The 16,750-nt window shown below is 35.0% G+C and overlaps 1 protein-coding gene across 6 annotated transcripts in view; it reads left to right on the top strand.

Moving 5' to 3' along the window:
* The window catches only part of SYT14 (synaptotagmin 14), a 95,051-nt gene that overhangs the window by 25,089 nt on the left and 53,212 nt on the right, over positions 1-16,750 (top strand). For 3 of the 6 annotated variants that reach the window (XM_030035708.2, XM_041128425.1, XM_041128424.1), the window contains exons 1-3: positions 1,840-1,944; positions 2,896-4,181; positions 8,492-8,710. In XM_030035708.2, coding sequence (XP_029891568.1) covers positions 3,233-4,181; positions 8,492-8,710 — 1,168 coding nt within the window. In that variant the 5' untranslated portion in view covers positions 1,840-1,944; positions 2,896-3,232. Of the gene's footprint in view, positions 1-1,779; positions 1,945-2,895; positions 4,182-8,491; positions 8,711-16,750 lie in introns of those variants that run through there. The other 3 variants (XM_030035710.2, XM_030035709.2, XM_030035711.2) reach the window with 2 other exon arrangements.

Raw genomic sequence — 16,750 nt, 5'->3', positions numbered from 1 at the left:
ATGGAATTCATAAATCTGATAAATCTTCATAAATCTTTTATAAATAGAAAAAAATCAACCCCCAAGTGTGGGATTTATGGTAGTGAGTAGAGGGACACTTAGAATCTAGCAAAAGCAGCAGGAAGAAAGGGATATGTGAAATCCTAGCTTTCATACAGATGAATGCAGCTGTGTTCAATCCTGAAAGATGCATGTCTGTGTGTTTAGGCCACAAAAACCACTTGAAGTGTTAAGGTGTCTGTTACCTCAAGGTCCTACTCTCCCTCTTTAGAATGCAGGTTTGAGACATAACTGATATAAGAGGCTATAATGTTTATTAGTTGATCAGCACACTACTAATAAACCAATTAACAGATTAATTAACTAATAAACATACAACTATGAATCACTTAGTAGTTCTATAATGCTTTACACCATTGTTAATTGCATGCAGCTATTGAGTTCTATCACTTTTTTCTTATAAATTGCACCCAAATATTAATGAATTATAGTTCTTTAACCTCCCACACTACTTAGTAACAAATTTGCAATTCTGTCACCCTTTAACGTATCACATCAAGTCTTTTGGATGTGTAGACCCAATGGAGAGTCCAGTGGGTTGCCTGAGGGTCTTCCCTCTGACATCCTGGCAACCTTGATTAATGAAGCATGTGAGCTTCATTATAGTCTGTGGGCATCTGCACCCCTCTTGTCAAAATATCTGCCCTCTCTTGTTCTTGAACTGCTTTTATAACTTGTTCATTATTTCTTACGTTTCTAGGCCCTCTTTTTTGCTGCCTTTCTGTATCCCTTTCTCTGCCCAGTCTCCTTTCAGATAAACAAGCTGCCCCTTAATTACTCTTTCCCCATTGGTCCAATTTGCTACATCTATTCCCAGATTTCATATTTCTAAAACCGTTTCCACTCTTGGCCTTAAATGGTATTACTGATGTTGTTACTTGGGTAGTGATGGACTTGCAAGATTCTACCTCTGCAAAAGATGCCCAATACTCCCTTTCAGTTATCTGCTTAATAGCAATTACATATTCTTTATTTTATACACTTTCGAAGACATGTCAGTCTACTTCAGCCTTTTTCCTCTACCTGGTTTTGATTAAGTATGCTTTATCTCTATTCCACTTAGCTCTTTCTTCATTAATATGCAAGTGGCACATGTACCAGGGCAAGGAACATACCATTATTTGCTTTTTCTCATTCTGTTTTTTTTGCTCACACAGTATACTACTTGTCAGAGAGCAGCAAGGGCCAGCTGGTCCCTAAGGAAAAAGGAGCCGGGAGCTGAGCAGAACATAACTGGCAGAGGCAATGGCATCACCGGCAAGGGCTCAGTCCCTCCCCAGCAGCACTGTCTTAGATTTGGCCCTGGGTCCAGGTAGCCAAACGTCCAGCCCCTTCCAGGAGAGGGGAATGCTCTAAGCTCCCTTCCAGTGCTCCAGCACTGTCTCAGATGTTCCATCAAAAATCATCGGCCTTGGCATCTGCTGATAATCTCCCCATTTTCTTCAGAGACCCTGTCTTGTTTTGGGGTCCAGTACTCCAGCAGAACCTCTTGCTCACAATGTCAGTCATCTCTTAGATTAGGACCAGATACTTTTCTATTCTTTGAAAAGATGATTAAACATTAACTCAAATTTAAATGGTGTTTTTTTGGTTATATTTGCATATATATTTGGAAATTTAGTAGTATTTATTAATAATGAATTCTGATAAATATTATAAATTTTACAAGTTAAACTTTTACAAGACTTTTTAAAACGTGTTTCTTTCTGTTTCTTTTAGTATCTCCTGAAGCAATTGGATTCCTGTCTGCTGTCGGGGTGTTCATTATTCTCATGTTGCTACTTTTCCTATATATTAATAAGAAGATGTGTTTCGAAAATGTTAGTGGTTTCCCAGATCTTGATTCAGGATACACTCCAAGAAAGAATTCACAAGATAAACTTTGTAAGTATCTGAAATACAGTGTACTAAACTTAATTATAAGAATGCACATTTTTACAACGATGTGTAGAAATACACAAATAATCACTTGACTCAAGTGATGAAAACTCACAATGTTGACTTTTCCCGTGACTGTGCAGTATGTGGAAAGGAAGAAACCTTTGTATTTACAAGCCACAGAAATTCAACAGCTGTATATTACTGAAGAGTTGACATTTGCTTATGGGAAGATATTTCTCTTGCACTATGAGAATGCTCTTTAATATACCTTAAACATTCCATAATTGTGTATAATTAAATCTTCTCAAGTAAATTTGTGAATGGGATTATGGATTTTCACTCAGCCTGTTAAAATCCTTCACTGACCTGTTGGAGAAGGTCTTGCATTTACTCACCTGGAAAATAATTTTAAAGAAGTAAAACATTAGAAACTAAAGACATCTTATCTCTGACTAACAAATTACTTCTATACTTTTTTAACAGAAGAAGGTCTTTAAGGATAATGTGAAATTAAAAAAATAGACCTTGAAAAAGATATTGAGGGCTGCTAAAATAACCCCTTTCTACTTTTGGGCTGTGGAAGTTGAATGGGCTTTGTTAGTTAGCTGACTTGAGAGGAAGAGACAGGCACCAGAGAACAGAATGGGAAATTTGAGAGGTTTTCTTCCCTTCTACCTCTTTGAAAGGTGCAGCTAAATTTTTATTTTCAATTTCCTTGGAGACAGAAAAAGTTCTCCTCTCTGGAAATTAAGTCTGTCATCTTAACTTTCTTTTGCCACAAAACAAGTCTTCATGTTTCAAAATATCTTACCTTATGTAAAAGACAACAAATATTTTGAGCTGAAGAAGTCTCCGTGATGCGTGGTTTTGTGCAGCTGTTATGTTAAAAGCTTGTTTTAGTGTGACATTGATGAAAGGACATAATTTAAATGTCTCACAACTTCTTCTTTGCAGGTTAGAATAAAAAAACATATTTCCATCTCACACAGTTGTCTTATTTTTGAAAAGAATGAATTTTATTATGGCTAGTTGATGCTGCAGTTGATGAAAGACTATGGTTTTGCTGGTTGATTGTGGCTTCATTTCAAGATATTTACTTAGCTGCTTTCTTACTATTTTCAATGCATATTGAATGGAAAGAGCAAAGCTGCAACTTCCCCTGGTAAATGTATTGAGTTTGAGGTAGCAAAAGCAAATAGCTCTCAAATTGAACTTGGAGGAATGGAGTTGATCTGTTTGTGAAGCAGAGGACCTTTCGGTATTAAAAGTTGTTGCTGAATAGGTTGGACAAATGGCGTTTTTCAGAAACCTCCACCAGAATCTGAGCCTTCCCTCTGTGTCTTCACTGGTCCACACGCTTAGCAGTGCTGTGGATGATCTGACCAGTGCCGTTGGAGAGGTTGGCTACAGTGTAGCTGATTCAGTAACAGAACAAGTAACAAGCATGATAAATGGCCTTCGTGCAGAAGATGAAAGCTCCAAAATACAGAATGATAAACCCCTGGAAGGGAGAGAGGAACATACACCATCATTAACTCATTCTCAGGAAATTAATATGAAAGCGAAGAGAGGTGTTGCAGAACAGAGAGAGACTCATTCTAATTTGTTAGATTTTGTAAAAAAAGATACAAGTCAAGATGGAGTATCCGACCATGTTGTTGACAAAAACCAGTGCCGGTTAAAAGGCACAGATAGTAATAATCATTCAAGTGATACAGAAGTACCTCAGGATTTGAAGACTGTAGGAGGGCCTTTTAAAAGGGAAGGAGTAGGAGGAAATGAGTGTTTTGTCAATGATAAGTTCTTTAAGGATAGTAACCTGAAAAGTAATAAACTTACAATGGAGCACTCTATTGAGGATCAAGACAATTGCCTGTGTGCAGTATCAGCTAAATCTGGGAATCACTTGCATAGAAAAATCAAACCGCAGTCACCTGGAGGTGATTTTAAGGATTCTGAAGAAGTGCACAGTATGAACGTTCCCCAAGATTTAGAAACAAAACTTGTTGAAGTACAGAAGCAAAAATTATCAGATTCCAGCTTGAAGAAGATGCACAATGACCACCCCAATTGCATTAATGAAATAAAAGAAAAGAAATCTGAAGCCTTTTTTGACAGAAAAGGAAAATTCATATCAAAGGATGAAGAATATGTGTCAACTACAGTTGCAGAAATGGGTAAAAAGAAAAACTCAAAGAAATCAGAAAGAGAGCTATGTAATAGGAAGACAGCAGGAAAAGGTGAGGAGTCCATCAGCAAACTGCATTCTTCAACCTTTCCTGAAACTTGTGATACTTCCTACTTTTTTCACCTAATTTACATATTTAATAATAGCGTTTCCTGTGGATGTCTGTGTTGTCAGTGCTTTGTTCTCTAATTATGTTGATATTTCTTGGAAGTTAATTACTTTTTAAAGTATTACTTAAAGGAACAGATTAATAAATGCCTTTCCTATGTTCTAACTTTTCTTTTTCTATATACAGTTTTTCTTACTTTGTCTGCAGTGCCTTGTGTGCTTTCTGTTAAAAACGATGAATTAATTAATACTGGAAATTAACACTTGTTCTGTGAAAGGGGTTTTTATTTTATGTATTTTAGAAGCATTGCATAAAATGTGATAAGATGATAAAGAAAAAAATAACTTCGGCTACATTTCCATTATAGTAGATCTTCAGAATGTATTTCTGGGATATGTAAGATAATTTCAAGACACAAAACTCAATGAGAAGTGGCAATTAAGTGATTTTAAGTATAGAACGAACTAAAGTTGTAGTCTTACAAAGAAAACCTATGTATTTTTGATATGGATGCTATGTGTGCTGTCCTTAGCACCCAGTCTTAAACAATGTGACAGTGAAATTGCAATAGTAGTTTGTGAGTAAGAATTAAAACCTTGCATTTTTACACAACTGTTTTGCAGGCTGTGTAGCGAATTTTTAGAAAGCAACACGGGCTTTTCTGGAGATGCTGTTTCTGTAGAGAAATGAATGATTTCATAATAGAAATAGGTTTGGGTTTTTTTCAGTGTGTGTGTTTTCCCTTATCTGAAAATTTCAGGGGGGTTTTTTTGTTGGGTTTTGGTGGTTTTTTGTTTTGTTTCAGTTTGTTTTTTTTATTTTATGTAGGAAGTGGTTTCCATGTTTGTATGGTAAACTGTGATCTTATCTGTTATTTCTTCATGTAATACGATATTTGTAAAGTATGTTCTCTATAAAAAATGGCATTTTAGGTCCCATAATAAGCAAATTAGTAGCTTTCAATAGTTAATAATTACATATGACCTGTGTTAGCCAAATAAAGGAAAGTTTTTAATAAGAACATGAATTCTCCTAGGCAAGTTTCCAACTAAGATATAAAAATCTAAAGAGAAGTGGCAAGGAGAGGCATAAAACCCTGAGGATTTTTGTTAATGTGCAGGAAGCTATTTTTTCCCAAGAAACTGAAACAGATTTGTATTGTTCATTTAAAAAATGTTTGCATGGATAGCTTGTGTTTTAACTTTAATGAGGTTTTTAAGTCCTCTGAAGAGGTCTTGTTTCATGACTTGTAGTAATAGTATACATCCTCGTTCTTCTTCTTTTATGCTAGGAACTGGAGAAAAAATATCTGGTATCACTGAGAACTTCTGGATGCTTACAAATGTCAGTGTATTATTAGAGGCATAACTTTCAGCACTTCTTTCAAACGTGTTGCTACCATGTTTTATAGTATTCCATTCTTTATATAGACTGATTAATGAACTTAGTTTCACATTTGTGAATACATTTCTTGTAACGATAAATGATGTATCTAATACTGATATCTGGCACTATATTTTAGTCCTGGTATGTCCTACTTTAATTATAGTTCTGGAAATCTGTAAAAGTTTCCTAGGCGGCAGGTTTCAACCTGTTGAGGGCCATATGAGATACAAAATTTTACTCTGTGTACCAGTAAAGGAGGATTCTTTTTCTGGGCAGCCTCTTGCAGTGAATCTGCTGGCCAGAATATATCCTGCTTGGTATGATATTTTCAATAAGTGATCAGTGAAATAATTGAACTTGCTTTGTAGCCATCCATACAATGGGAAGAACCATATCTGTTAGACTTGAATTAAAATTGATAGCCTAGATTTGAAAGATCTCGTTGCTCATTAGCACTCTTTTTAAGGCACCAGTTTTCCTATAAATACTAAACTAAGATTACGTACACATTACATGTAGAGCTGGTAGCACCATCTGCAGTTAAGGTTTCCTGACATTTTCCATTTCAAGACCTTATTTTCAGTTTCCTAAAACTATGTACCAAATTTGAAATACTTGGGATGAAATTTGGCATGCTTTCTATCTGAGATGGTTTGGTGGTTTTTTTGGTTTTGTTGTTGTTGGTTTTTTGGGTTTTTTTTAAGCTATAGTTTTAAAATCTTTAGCTGTTTCCTGGAATAGAGTATCGAAAAACCATGCTGGTTATCTGTGCAAAAAATAGGTAGATTTCACATCTGCTTCACTACGATGCTTCAGCACCTTTGTATATTGGAGTATGTAGTGGAAATGTCGGAGAGCACTTTTCCCATGTCAGATATGCCCATGTTCTTCTATGAAAAAACACGTAAGTTTGACCAAGTTGTAAATCTTCAGAAACTCTGCCTTTTGAAAAGGCATAGTAAACACTTCTTATAATTTGCTTGTTAAATTCACTAACTATCCCATTTGCACTCATATGCTTCATTGTAGGGGTTGAAGAACAGAGCAGGTCTTATCCTGCTTTTGATACTTATGGTTACTGAAGAACACTGGAAGTTTGAACAGAAGAATTGAGAATAAACATGACTTCTGTGAGGAATATGACACAATGCAAGTGGTAGACTGGGATTTGAAGTAGGATGAGTGACAGCTATGGAGAGAACTGATAACATTATATGAAGGTGGAGAAACTAAGGGTGAAAGACTGAGCTTACATGAGTAGTTGGTTAGGTGCAAGTAAAAAGAATTTGGGATTGAATAGATAAAGAGGATGAAGAGGAAATCCCCATAAGAGACCACAAGTGGGTGCTTGGAGCAGGAACCTGGAATATGGGGCCAGGAGACAGGAACTTAGGATAAGTTTCTACTCATATAAATGTAACTTTGCAAAAGATGTCTTACCTAAACTTGTGGCATAGGCTTTTTTGTATGAGTACCAGGGAGAAATAGACCTCTATGGGAAGTGATTTTACTCATCTACTCTAGAGGCTTAGCTAAAAGTGGGAAGGAAGTAGGAAGAAGCAAACACTTGACTGTAAAAGAGGGCCTAGGTGGCTGGAATAGGTTGAGTTACTTTAATTTTAAATGACTGAATTTTGGGTAAGCTGAAACCCTCCTTTAGTTGGAATACCTAGGCAGAGGAGTGAGACTGGTGCATGAACAGACTAATGGGAGCGGAAATGCAGAACTAGAGCTAAGGACAGGAGACTGGGAGGAGGGCATAAAAGCAGGGAGGGGAGAAGTGGTTGAATGTGGCTAGATAGCGTGTTAGACAATATTCCCTTGCAGAATCAAGAGCTGAAAAACAGCGTTATGGGCATCTCGTAGCTCTGCTGGTAATGGAAATCCATTGGCAAATCATATACCATAGGCTTGCTCACAGCGTAGTGGTAATGCTGACCTTTACTGAGGTTACATGAATTCTTTTAATGCCTATTAGAGTTTGAAATCTGCAGAACCTCTGCATGGCATGTTAAATTTGGACAGAATCCATGTGAGTTTTGGAAAAGGGAGGAGGAAGCTTTCTTTTTACCGAAATAGAAATGCAGCTGAATCTTTGACTTGTGGGAGGAAGTCATACTTGAGATATAGTTGGAAAAAGTTGGCCACAGTATTGGGCATTATAGAAGAACTGGTATAAAAGAATTAACTGGATAGATTCTTCTGCATAATTTTTGCTGTTGCCAGATGTCTGCAGTGAGAATCTGCATTAATTTCAGTTATTGAACAAGTGGCTGTTTATTGTAAGTTAAATAAAATTGTGCATGCAAACATCTTTCACTAGCTTTTTCCCCATTTGTTATTGTGAGTTTAAGCACTACTGACATAAATATCTTAAGACGATTTTGTTGTAGGTTTCTCTTTGTAAATCAGTTTTGTTTCTATGTTACACTGCATGCTTACAGCAAAAATCAGCTGGGAATGGAGGATCAGGAGCTGCCTTTTTGATATGTTACATATCCAAATGTAATATTGCAGCAGTGTTGGACTTACTTTACATAAATTATTTTAAGCGTTTTCTTACTTAATGAAGGGTTTCAAGAACTTCAGTGTGTGCTGCCTTACATAAATTGATCCATTTTCTGTTGAATAAGTTTTAGAATGGTTTTTGGGGGCTTAATGATCTTCCAGTTTTTCTAGAAAATAAAAATAGCTCTCACCAGTTACAAAATCACATAATACTTATAATTACAAGGAGATGATATTTTTAAAATATTACAGAAGTTTTAATTGAAATAGGTTAAATATCTTCAGTGATAACCTCTTATGGTTATTTTGTTGTATTCTATTTTGAGCTGTAGTCGATTTGCTTTATTTTATTCAAACAGACAACTCTTATATGAGTAAAGACCAGCATGGTTCATCATCTGAGAGTGAAGATGAAGCACTGGGTAAATATCATGAGGCCTTGTCTAGAACCCAGAGTTCCAGGCTGCCAGTGGTGGATGGCAGACAGCAAAAAAACTATATATGGGAAACCAGACAAAAATATAGTCCCCTGTCTGCTGAATATGATGGATACAGTAGTGAAGCCTCAATAGATGAAGGTAAGAGTGATTTAAAAGCATTCCTTTTATTCCAAATTTCAGAATTATGTTCTGGATAAGTTAAGTCCTAGACAAAGACAGCTGGACTTGCAAATACTCAATGTCTGCAAGAAATATCCAGATATCTTTTATATTTGTGCATGCTCAAAAAAAATGGCACAGGCTTGTGAGCATTCTTCCAGAAATACTGCAAATGATACAATATCTTGTTATATTAAGTTTCATACAATTTTATCATTAGTAATTTTATTTTGGGGGGAATTTAAACTGTTTTGATTTAGGAAGGAAACATGGCAACTCTTGATAAATACTGTGGTATTATAAATACAAAGAAGAGCTGTTGTTCCTCTACTGATAAGCTGTCATAGCAGCAAAGTAAATGGAATTGGTTATTAGTTAATGGTGCATATGGTTATTGCAGTGTGCATTACTGGAATGTTCTGTATCTTTTCTTCTCTTGAAATCACAGAAAGAATATATTACAAAGTTTAGATAAATATAATTTTTCCATGGTGTTAAAAGTTGGATGTAAATGATGGATATTTTCTTTTGTGGTATACATTTCTTGATTTTAAGTTAGGGTGACAACCTGACACAGAGGCTAAGAATTCTGCTGTCAATAATTTTGTCAATATGATTTTTGTGCTTGAAAATAGCTGTATGTGGGAACTGTGTCTATAGCCATTTTCTAGCATGAAAAGTGAGCTTTTGTTGAAGTTACATAAAAGCCAGATTCTAATATAGATGCTGTGTTATAGTAACATATTTATTGATCTCCCTCTAATATGTTAAAATGCAAAGGTTTTCTAGTGATTGATACTGTCTAAAAAAAAGTGGATACATGTAATTAAAAGATATGTGTCCTTAAATGTTCTATACAGTCCAGAATTGCTTGAAAAAATGTAAATTTTCTACTATGTGATGTAATTCAAATATAGAAAAGTCTGTTTGCCACTGAAATTTGAAATTAGTGCATGCTCATTCATGATTCCAAGTTAAGACACAAAGGACGTGAAAGCCATAATTGAAGTAAGTTGCAGAGTAAGAGGATTCTTTTCTGATCATCAGAAATTTTTATTCTTTCCTTTGCTGTTAAATTGTAGGAGTCTGAGTTCCAGCAAATAGGGAAGGAGATGCAGAGGTGAGGTCAGGTGGTAAGAACCCACCTTTGGGCACTGTGATGGAGGACAACAAGGAAGAGGGATAGTGAAAGTATCATGTTTGATTTTTATATCTACTGAGATCTATCAACAGTGTTGGGGGGGGAAATATAAAAGATTAGATACAAATTTTTTTGTACAGCTTATGTGACTGTTGGGAAAGATTGGTGATGTATATTAACAGAAGATGGAAAACTCAATTGTATTTGTTAGCAAATAATACCAGATACAAATTATACAAGACGACAAATTTCAGATACCCAGAATAATGTATTTGTCTCTTTTCAAACTATTGAGGCTGGTTGTTGAAACAGTCATAGAATAATTCATGTTGGAACATGTGACATTCCTCTTTCTATTTCACAGTTGTTCAGGTTTTTTTATCCTACCTAGTTCATCTTCTCAGTGAAAAGTTCTCAGTTCATGTGAGCTTTTTACTTTGCCCCTATAAGACTTAAGCTCCAAAGGCATTGTGCTAGCCTGTATCCAGGTTTTTTGTTTTGTTTTGTTTTGTTTTAATAATTGTCTTCCTTATCATCTTCTTAGATCATCAAAATTCATAGTCACTGACTTTTATGCTCTTCTGGGGAATGAGAACTCCAGCCTGGAAATCTGTATCATGGTTAGAATCTAAGACAAAAGAACCCTGTTGGCAAGTCCAAGTACTGCATCAGGAAAGTTACAATTGTTTCCCCCCTCCTCCTTTTCAGTTTTTTCTTCTATTGCTAAAGATATCTATTACCAGCTGCTATCCTTTCTCAATGCTCTTTCCATTCAGGAAGCTGACTGGATGTAAACCCCATTTTTATATATGCACACACATATTCACTCTAAAATTAGTATGCAAATTGAATTTATTATAATGAAAGAACATTCAGGGTTTGGAAAAAAACTTTTAAAGCAAAAACTATCAAAACATTCTAACTTAGAAAATTGTAAATTTTTAACCACATATTTCAACTTGCAAAAAAAGCTCTAATACTGTCAGTATTTTGCTTTTGCTGCTGCTTGTGAGAGCATTCTCTTCCTACGTTTTAAAAGGAGTGGAGAATTAGCGATGTTATTTATTTGATAGCCTGTAGTCATTCTATCATTTTCGGCAAAATGCTTGCAAATTAGAGTGATGATTTTGTCTCATTTTTGCAATCCATTAGTCTCAACAAAATTATGTTCAATAGTATTAAAAAGAGTTTTGTGATACTGGACATAGCAACAGATTAACAACCTAGTATTTTTCACTTTTCAGTGACCTGAAGGTGGCACACTAGAATAATTAGTGTTACTACTTTTTATGTTCTTCCTAAATTATTTCAAACATAAAAGAAAGAATCTTTGCATAATGATAAAAATGTGTTAGAATAGCATAAAAGGCAGAGTATGCCTCGTTATGTTATGATCATTACAGAGACAAAGCTGCCCAACCTAGAACTTTGATGAAAAGAGAAGGTGGAAACCTCATGAAGAAAGCCTGCAGGCAGAAATAAACCAGAGACTGGCTGTCACTACCAAACAGTTCATGTGTGTTCAGAGAAACAGTTCACTGAACAGATGAGGTTAAAAATCTCTGATTCCAAGTGGAGAGCATCAACATTCTAGGTGTTTCAGTAAAATTTTTAAAAATTCAAAGCTTTACTGTTCCTTAAACTTGCAAAATAAATCTGTAGAAGACTTGATGCCTTATGAATCCTGAAATTTTTCATTAAATACTTGTTTTCTATGACTGTTGAATTATTTTTATAAGAAGGGTGAAGGCAAATGATAGGACCATTTCTTGATTTTTTGTAGTGGAGGGGGAGCAAGCAATGTGTTCCTGTGCACTTTATTTAATACGAAAACGAATTGTCAATATATCTGACACTGTATGCTTCTTTTTCCTCATATATACTTTATCATTTCTACTTTTAAGACTTAAACATTTCAGCCATACTTCCAGCTTCAGGCACCAATCAGTCCGTATGTTGAGCAGGGCTTGATAGTGTTACAGTGAAGTGATGAGATGACAGAATTCATTTTTGTCTCATCTCTGTTTCCCCCCTTCTCATTGCTTGTAAATCAGCCTCTGATGATATCGTTAAACATTCCATCAGAGGTAGCTTAATACAAGCAAAGAAAATGATATTTCATTTTCAGAAAATTCTGTGTTAATTTCTCCTCAGCAGTTAATCTCTATCACATGTTGTATCTTGCAACACATCTTGCTGCGTGTTTTCAAAGGAGTCAATAAACAGTTTTACTAATAACTCTTTACTCTTCACTTCAGTCTTCACTTCTTATATTTGTTTGTTTAGATGTGTGTGCATTCTTAAGTGCACACACAAAATTTAATAAGACAAAAATATAATCTTGTCTTTATTAATACACCCTGTAAGCTTTAGTTGCATTGCTAAAAACATGTATAATATTAATGTTTACAATACTAAGACCATCAAAATGTCTGATCGTATTTTAAGGTTCACTTATTATCAATTACATAATTAGTTTATTACATCTATTTTCTGGCTGCATGCCTCTCAAAATGTTTTATTCTGAAGCCTGAAAATGTGTGTGGTATGTTTTCACATCATTCTTTTCTCCTCTAGATGGCCATATTAATCTTTCTTTTCAGCATGTTTATATAGAACTGACATGACATTTTGTATAATGTTTTTAATAGTTAAATGAAGAAAACAATATATTTTGTGAGCTTTGTTGGTGTATTCTAGTGATAGAATGGTCTACTAGTACTTTAGTTCATTCTGTGAAATTTAGGTTTTTAAATTTTAGTTCACAAATACCTGCTTATGACCAATGTCTGATCCACTTTATATATTTCTGTAGTGCATTTGATGCACTTTGATTTTGGTGAGTTATAGTATATATTTTAAATGAAAAAAAAAAAAGAAATTGTGCTTAGATGCAAGTATTTCTACAGATTCCAAGCTATTGTAAATATATAACTTTTGCAGTGAGCTCCTCATGGACAGGCTTAATTCCAGAGTATCTCTAAAGGAAAACCTAATTCATTGGAAAATCAAGATGATGACAAATGTCATTATCAAAAGTAAAATGGTACAGAAGATAGGTTTACACCTGAAATTTCCAACTCTTGCACAAATGACCCAAAACTCTTAATCACAGAAAAGATAAACCTGTATAACTACAGTATTTCTTGATATATATGTGTGGACTTAAGCCAGTCTCTGTGCTTAGGCCCAGAGTTCTAGGGTCAGCTCAAAGTTTGAAATCTAATTTTTGCCAATAATATTCTTTGTGTTCTTTCTCATGTTATCCAGTAAAGTATGGATACTTCCTGAAGTGACCTTTTTTCTTTCTCTCTGATACATATCCTGATAAAACTTCCTTTTCATTTTTTATAATGTGCATCCTACTTCTTGTATTATTCCCTACCATTTCAAATGCTGTTACTATCCTGTTGAAGATGTGCTATTGCCTTTATGTGCTCCAACTATTTGTAATATTTTGGAAGAGGGGATTAATATAGGCTGTGATATTACACATCTGTTTCAGAAAATAAAGAACAAAAAATAAGGAAAAAAAAACCCCTGTAAGGAAAAAATAACACTAAGATATTTCTGCTAACAAGGAGGTTATGAGTTGAACTAGTGGTCTAAACAAGGAAGTGTACAAACTTTAAATTTAAAATGGGCATTATTCTTTGTACTTTGGTAATCGGAAATATTTTTTAGTATCTACATTGTTGTGATCTTACATGGACCATACGTTCTTAGTAACTTCAATTTCAAAAAAATGTACAGTATGATATTAAACTAGCCTCTGTCTCCAATAGTGAGTACTTTCTGAACTTTAAAAACTCAAATATTATACAGGCAAGTTATGTCTTTGTTATCTCTGTAAGCTTCACAGGCAAGTACAATATATTTTTTTTAAGGAAGCAGTCCCATAAATTCATAAAAATGGAAGTTTTAAAACTTAGAAATGTTAGGGTAAATATATTGAAATTGCAGTTTTGCAGGCAGATGTCAAAAGCTATAGGTTCTGCTTTGCTTTTGAAATCAAAATTCTCTGAATCCCTTGAGATGAGAAGGGTAGAAGAGGGGAAGAAAACAGTCTTTTTATAGTTAATTTGTGATGTTCTTAAAGCATGTGTTGCCCAAATCACCTCTTTAACAGCTGTGCAAAATCAGGAAGCAAGCAAGGGAGATTGATCCCAATTCTGAGGCAAAGTGACATCATGATGGAAGAAAGTAGTAAGCTTGCTTGCTTACTTAGCATACTTAGATGTACTTTATTTAGCTATAGTTTACCAGATCAGTACAACCACAGGTTCCATCTCCAGCCTATTTTAAAGTCTTTTTCTAACTTCTCAATTGATAAAGCCCCACAGCTGAAGACATGTTTGTTCAGAGGCTCTGTTTCTGAGATTGGCCCAAGTGCCTTACATTTCACAAGGTTTTTTGGAAACATATGGAAGCACTAAAAGACTGCAGTGAGAAAACATAAGTTCTCTTAAATGAGAATCTGCTGCTCTAGCAGGCATATGCTACTGGATTTTATCCATCTTTTCCATATTGTGAAGGTAGAGTATGATGTTATTTTTGTAGTTTATCTTCTCCACTTTTATTCTTCTCTAGGCTTTCGGCACTTTATGTTGATGTGTCTGTTGGACATATGTTTGCCTTGCTCCTCAGTGTCAATCTTTGCACGTGAAGGCGACTGTTCTTCTGGAATCTCTTGGATCTGATTCTGTATGCAGCTTTTTGCCTTTTCTTTCTCTTTTGTTAGTTTTCATGTCTTGGGAAATGCCTCTTCACTGGACTACTTGAAGTATAAAGAGAGATTTTCTTTCAGCATCTTCCCAAAATAAACACCTCAAAACTGGTATACAGGTGAAGCTCCCCAGTTTGTTAAAGCAACTTGGGGGTAGTTTTCCTTGGTAAATACCTTCTGTAAAGCAGGATCTTACTTCTTCAGACTTGTCAAGCTAAGGTGAAAGCCACTGGACAGGCTAAGAGAGGAACAATGGATCACTCAGTGAATCCCATGATAACCATATGTTTTCCAGTTTAGTTTCTATCATTATTCCTTTCATATAAGCAGATCTATTTTCAAGTCAAGTGTGAATGAAGACTTACTGTTTCAAAAGTATAGAGTGAGAGCCTCAGTATGGTTGTATTGCGTTCAGCAAAATAAGGCCACAAAGTTCTCTCAAAACCGGTGTATCTATCTGTACATTTCAGATGCTAAGAATTACAGGCCAAGAAGATGGCTTACATGGAATAAGAACTATGAACTAGTATTCAGGCTGGAAGACTGGAAGTTCAGTTGAATACTCAATCATAACTTAAGATAGTTATTTCTCTTCTTTCCCCTCTAATGTGCTTTAAAGAAATGAATTAGAAATACAATGGAAAGAGTATTTAGGAAGAAGGTGGCCACCCATTTTTCTCTGATGTGTTTTTATCAGATCACCTGCGAGATTTCTGTGGCATAATACCTATTGGAAGAAAATACTCTTTTTGGCCAGCAGCTTTGGATAGACCTAGGGCTTCAAATAGCACATTCATCAAGATACTTTGAAAGGGTCCTCAGTAAAGACACTTAAGACAAGTCTTAAGTAATCTTCAGAGCAATATTTCCCAAATGTTTCGGAGTGTATTTTGAAGGCTGAGTCATGTTACAGCTATGAGATATTCCAGATATTCATACTCCTGTATCTCAGCTGATAGTACTTGTGTCCTATCAATTGATATAATTCTTGATGCACTTCTTAGAATTTTGGGGGGAGAGAAAAAGGGGATTTTTTAATTACAATATTTCTTTAGTTGATCCAGCTTCCTTATGCTTATGTTCTACTATGTGGGCATCTACTCTTGACACTTTAAGAGTAATTAAAAATCTTCATGTAGTACAAGAGAAAGTGCAATGATGCAATACTAATGATACAAAGTTCTGATCCCTGATTATGTGTATCTGCCTCCTATTTATTGGTAAATTGGAGTGACTCTTCATTGGCTCCAAGCCCTTAAAACTTGGAGAAAGAGAATTTTGTTTTAAAGCCTCTGGGGAGTGTGGCAGTGCAATCCATAGCAATATTAAGAGAATGTTTTAGGGATAGTTTTGTGTAATACAAAAGATACTTTTGTAATTCAAGGATCTGCAGAATAGTGTCCAGACCTAACTTGATTTTTGTTGCTTTCTACTTAATTTCTCTGATGCTGTGGGGTTTTTTGTTTTGTTTTGTTGGGGTTTTTTTTTTAAGAGTTTAAAAGTAGCTTCCTAGGGCATTATGACAGTCCTCTATTCTTCTATAATAGTGAAAGACAGTCAGTTTTGTTAAGTATTTGAAATTACGATGCATGTTTCCCAAAAATATAGTCAACTGAGCATTGCAGAGGCTAAGGTGATTTAAAGATTAACATTTGCTCTGTATTTTATTCGGTTTTACAGAATTCAGATCTTTTTTACTCCCCAAGAAAGTGTTATCCTTTGTATTCTGAAAAGTTCCCGATAGCAAGGAACTTTTCATGCAATTAATTCATGTATTAGGCTGTGATCATGTTGTGGTTGTGGTTCTTTACCTGCATGAATGGCAGACAAGCATAGTGTTTACAAAGTCTGGAGACCTGGAATGGACAGAATTCACAGATATAGAAAGTACATGTGTAATTCAATATTATTCTTGTAATTTTCTTGAGGACTATTACGGAAGTGGCAAGATGTAAACATTGGATTTAAATGCAAAGGAGATCTGTGTCTGAGTTTAAACACAGTTTGGAACAGAATGGATTTACATTGAGAACTTTTGAGTTTAAAAGCCAGATAGATGATATCAAAGTTGTGCACAATCTTGTCAACCAAAGGAAACACATGAAAGTGCTTGATAGAATGAATTTGAATAATTCTGAAATCATGGATTTAT

Source organism: Aquila chrysaetos, chromosome 13 (genome assembly GCF_900496995.4).
Source record: "Aquila chrysaetos chrysaetos chromosome 13, bAquChr1.4, whole genome shotgun sequence".
Lineage (NCBI taxonomy): Eukaryota > Metazoa > Chordata > Aves > Accipitriformes > Accipitridae > Aquila > Aquila chrysaetos.
Note: the sequence above shows the minus strand (reverse complement) of the source record. Positions and strands in the feature narration are given on the sequence as shown.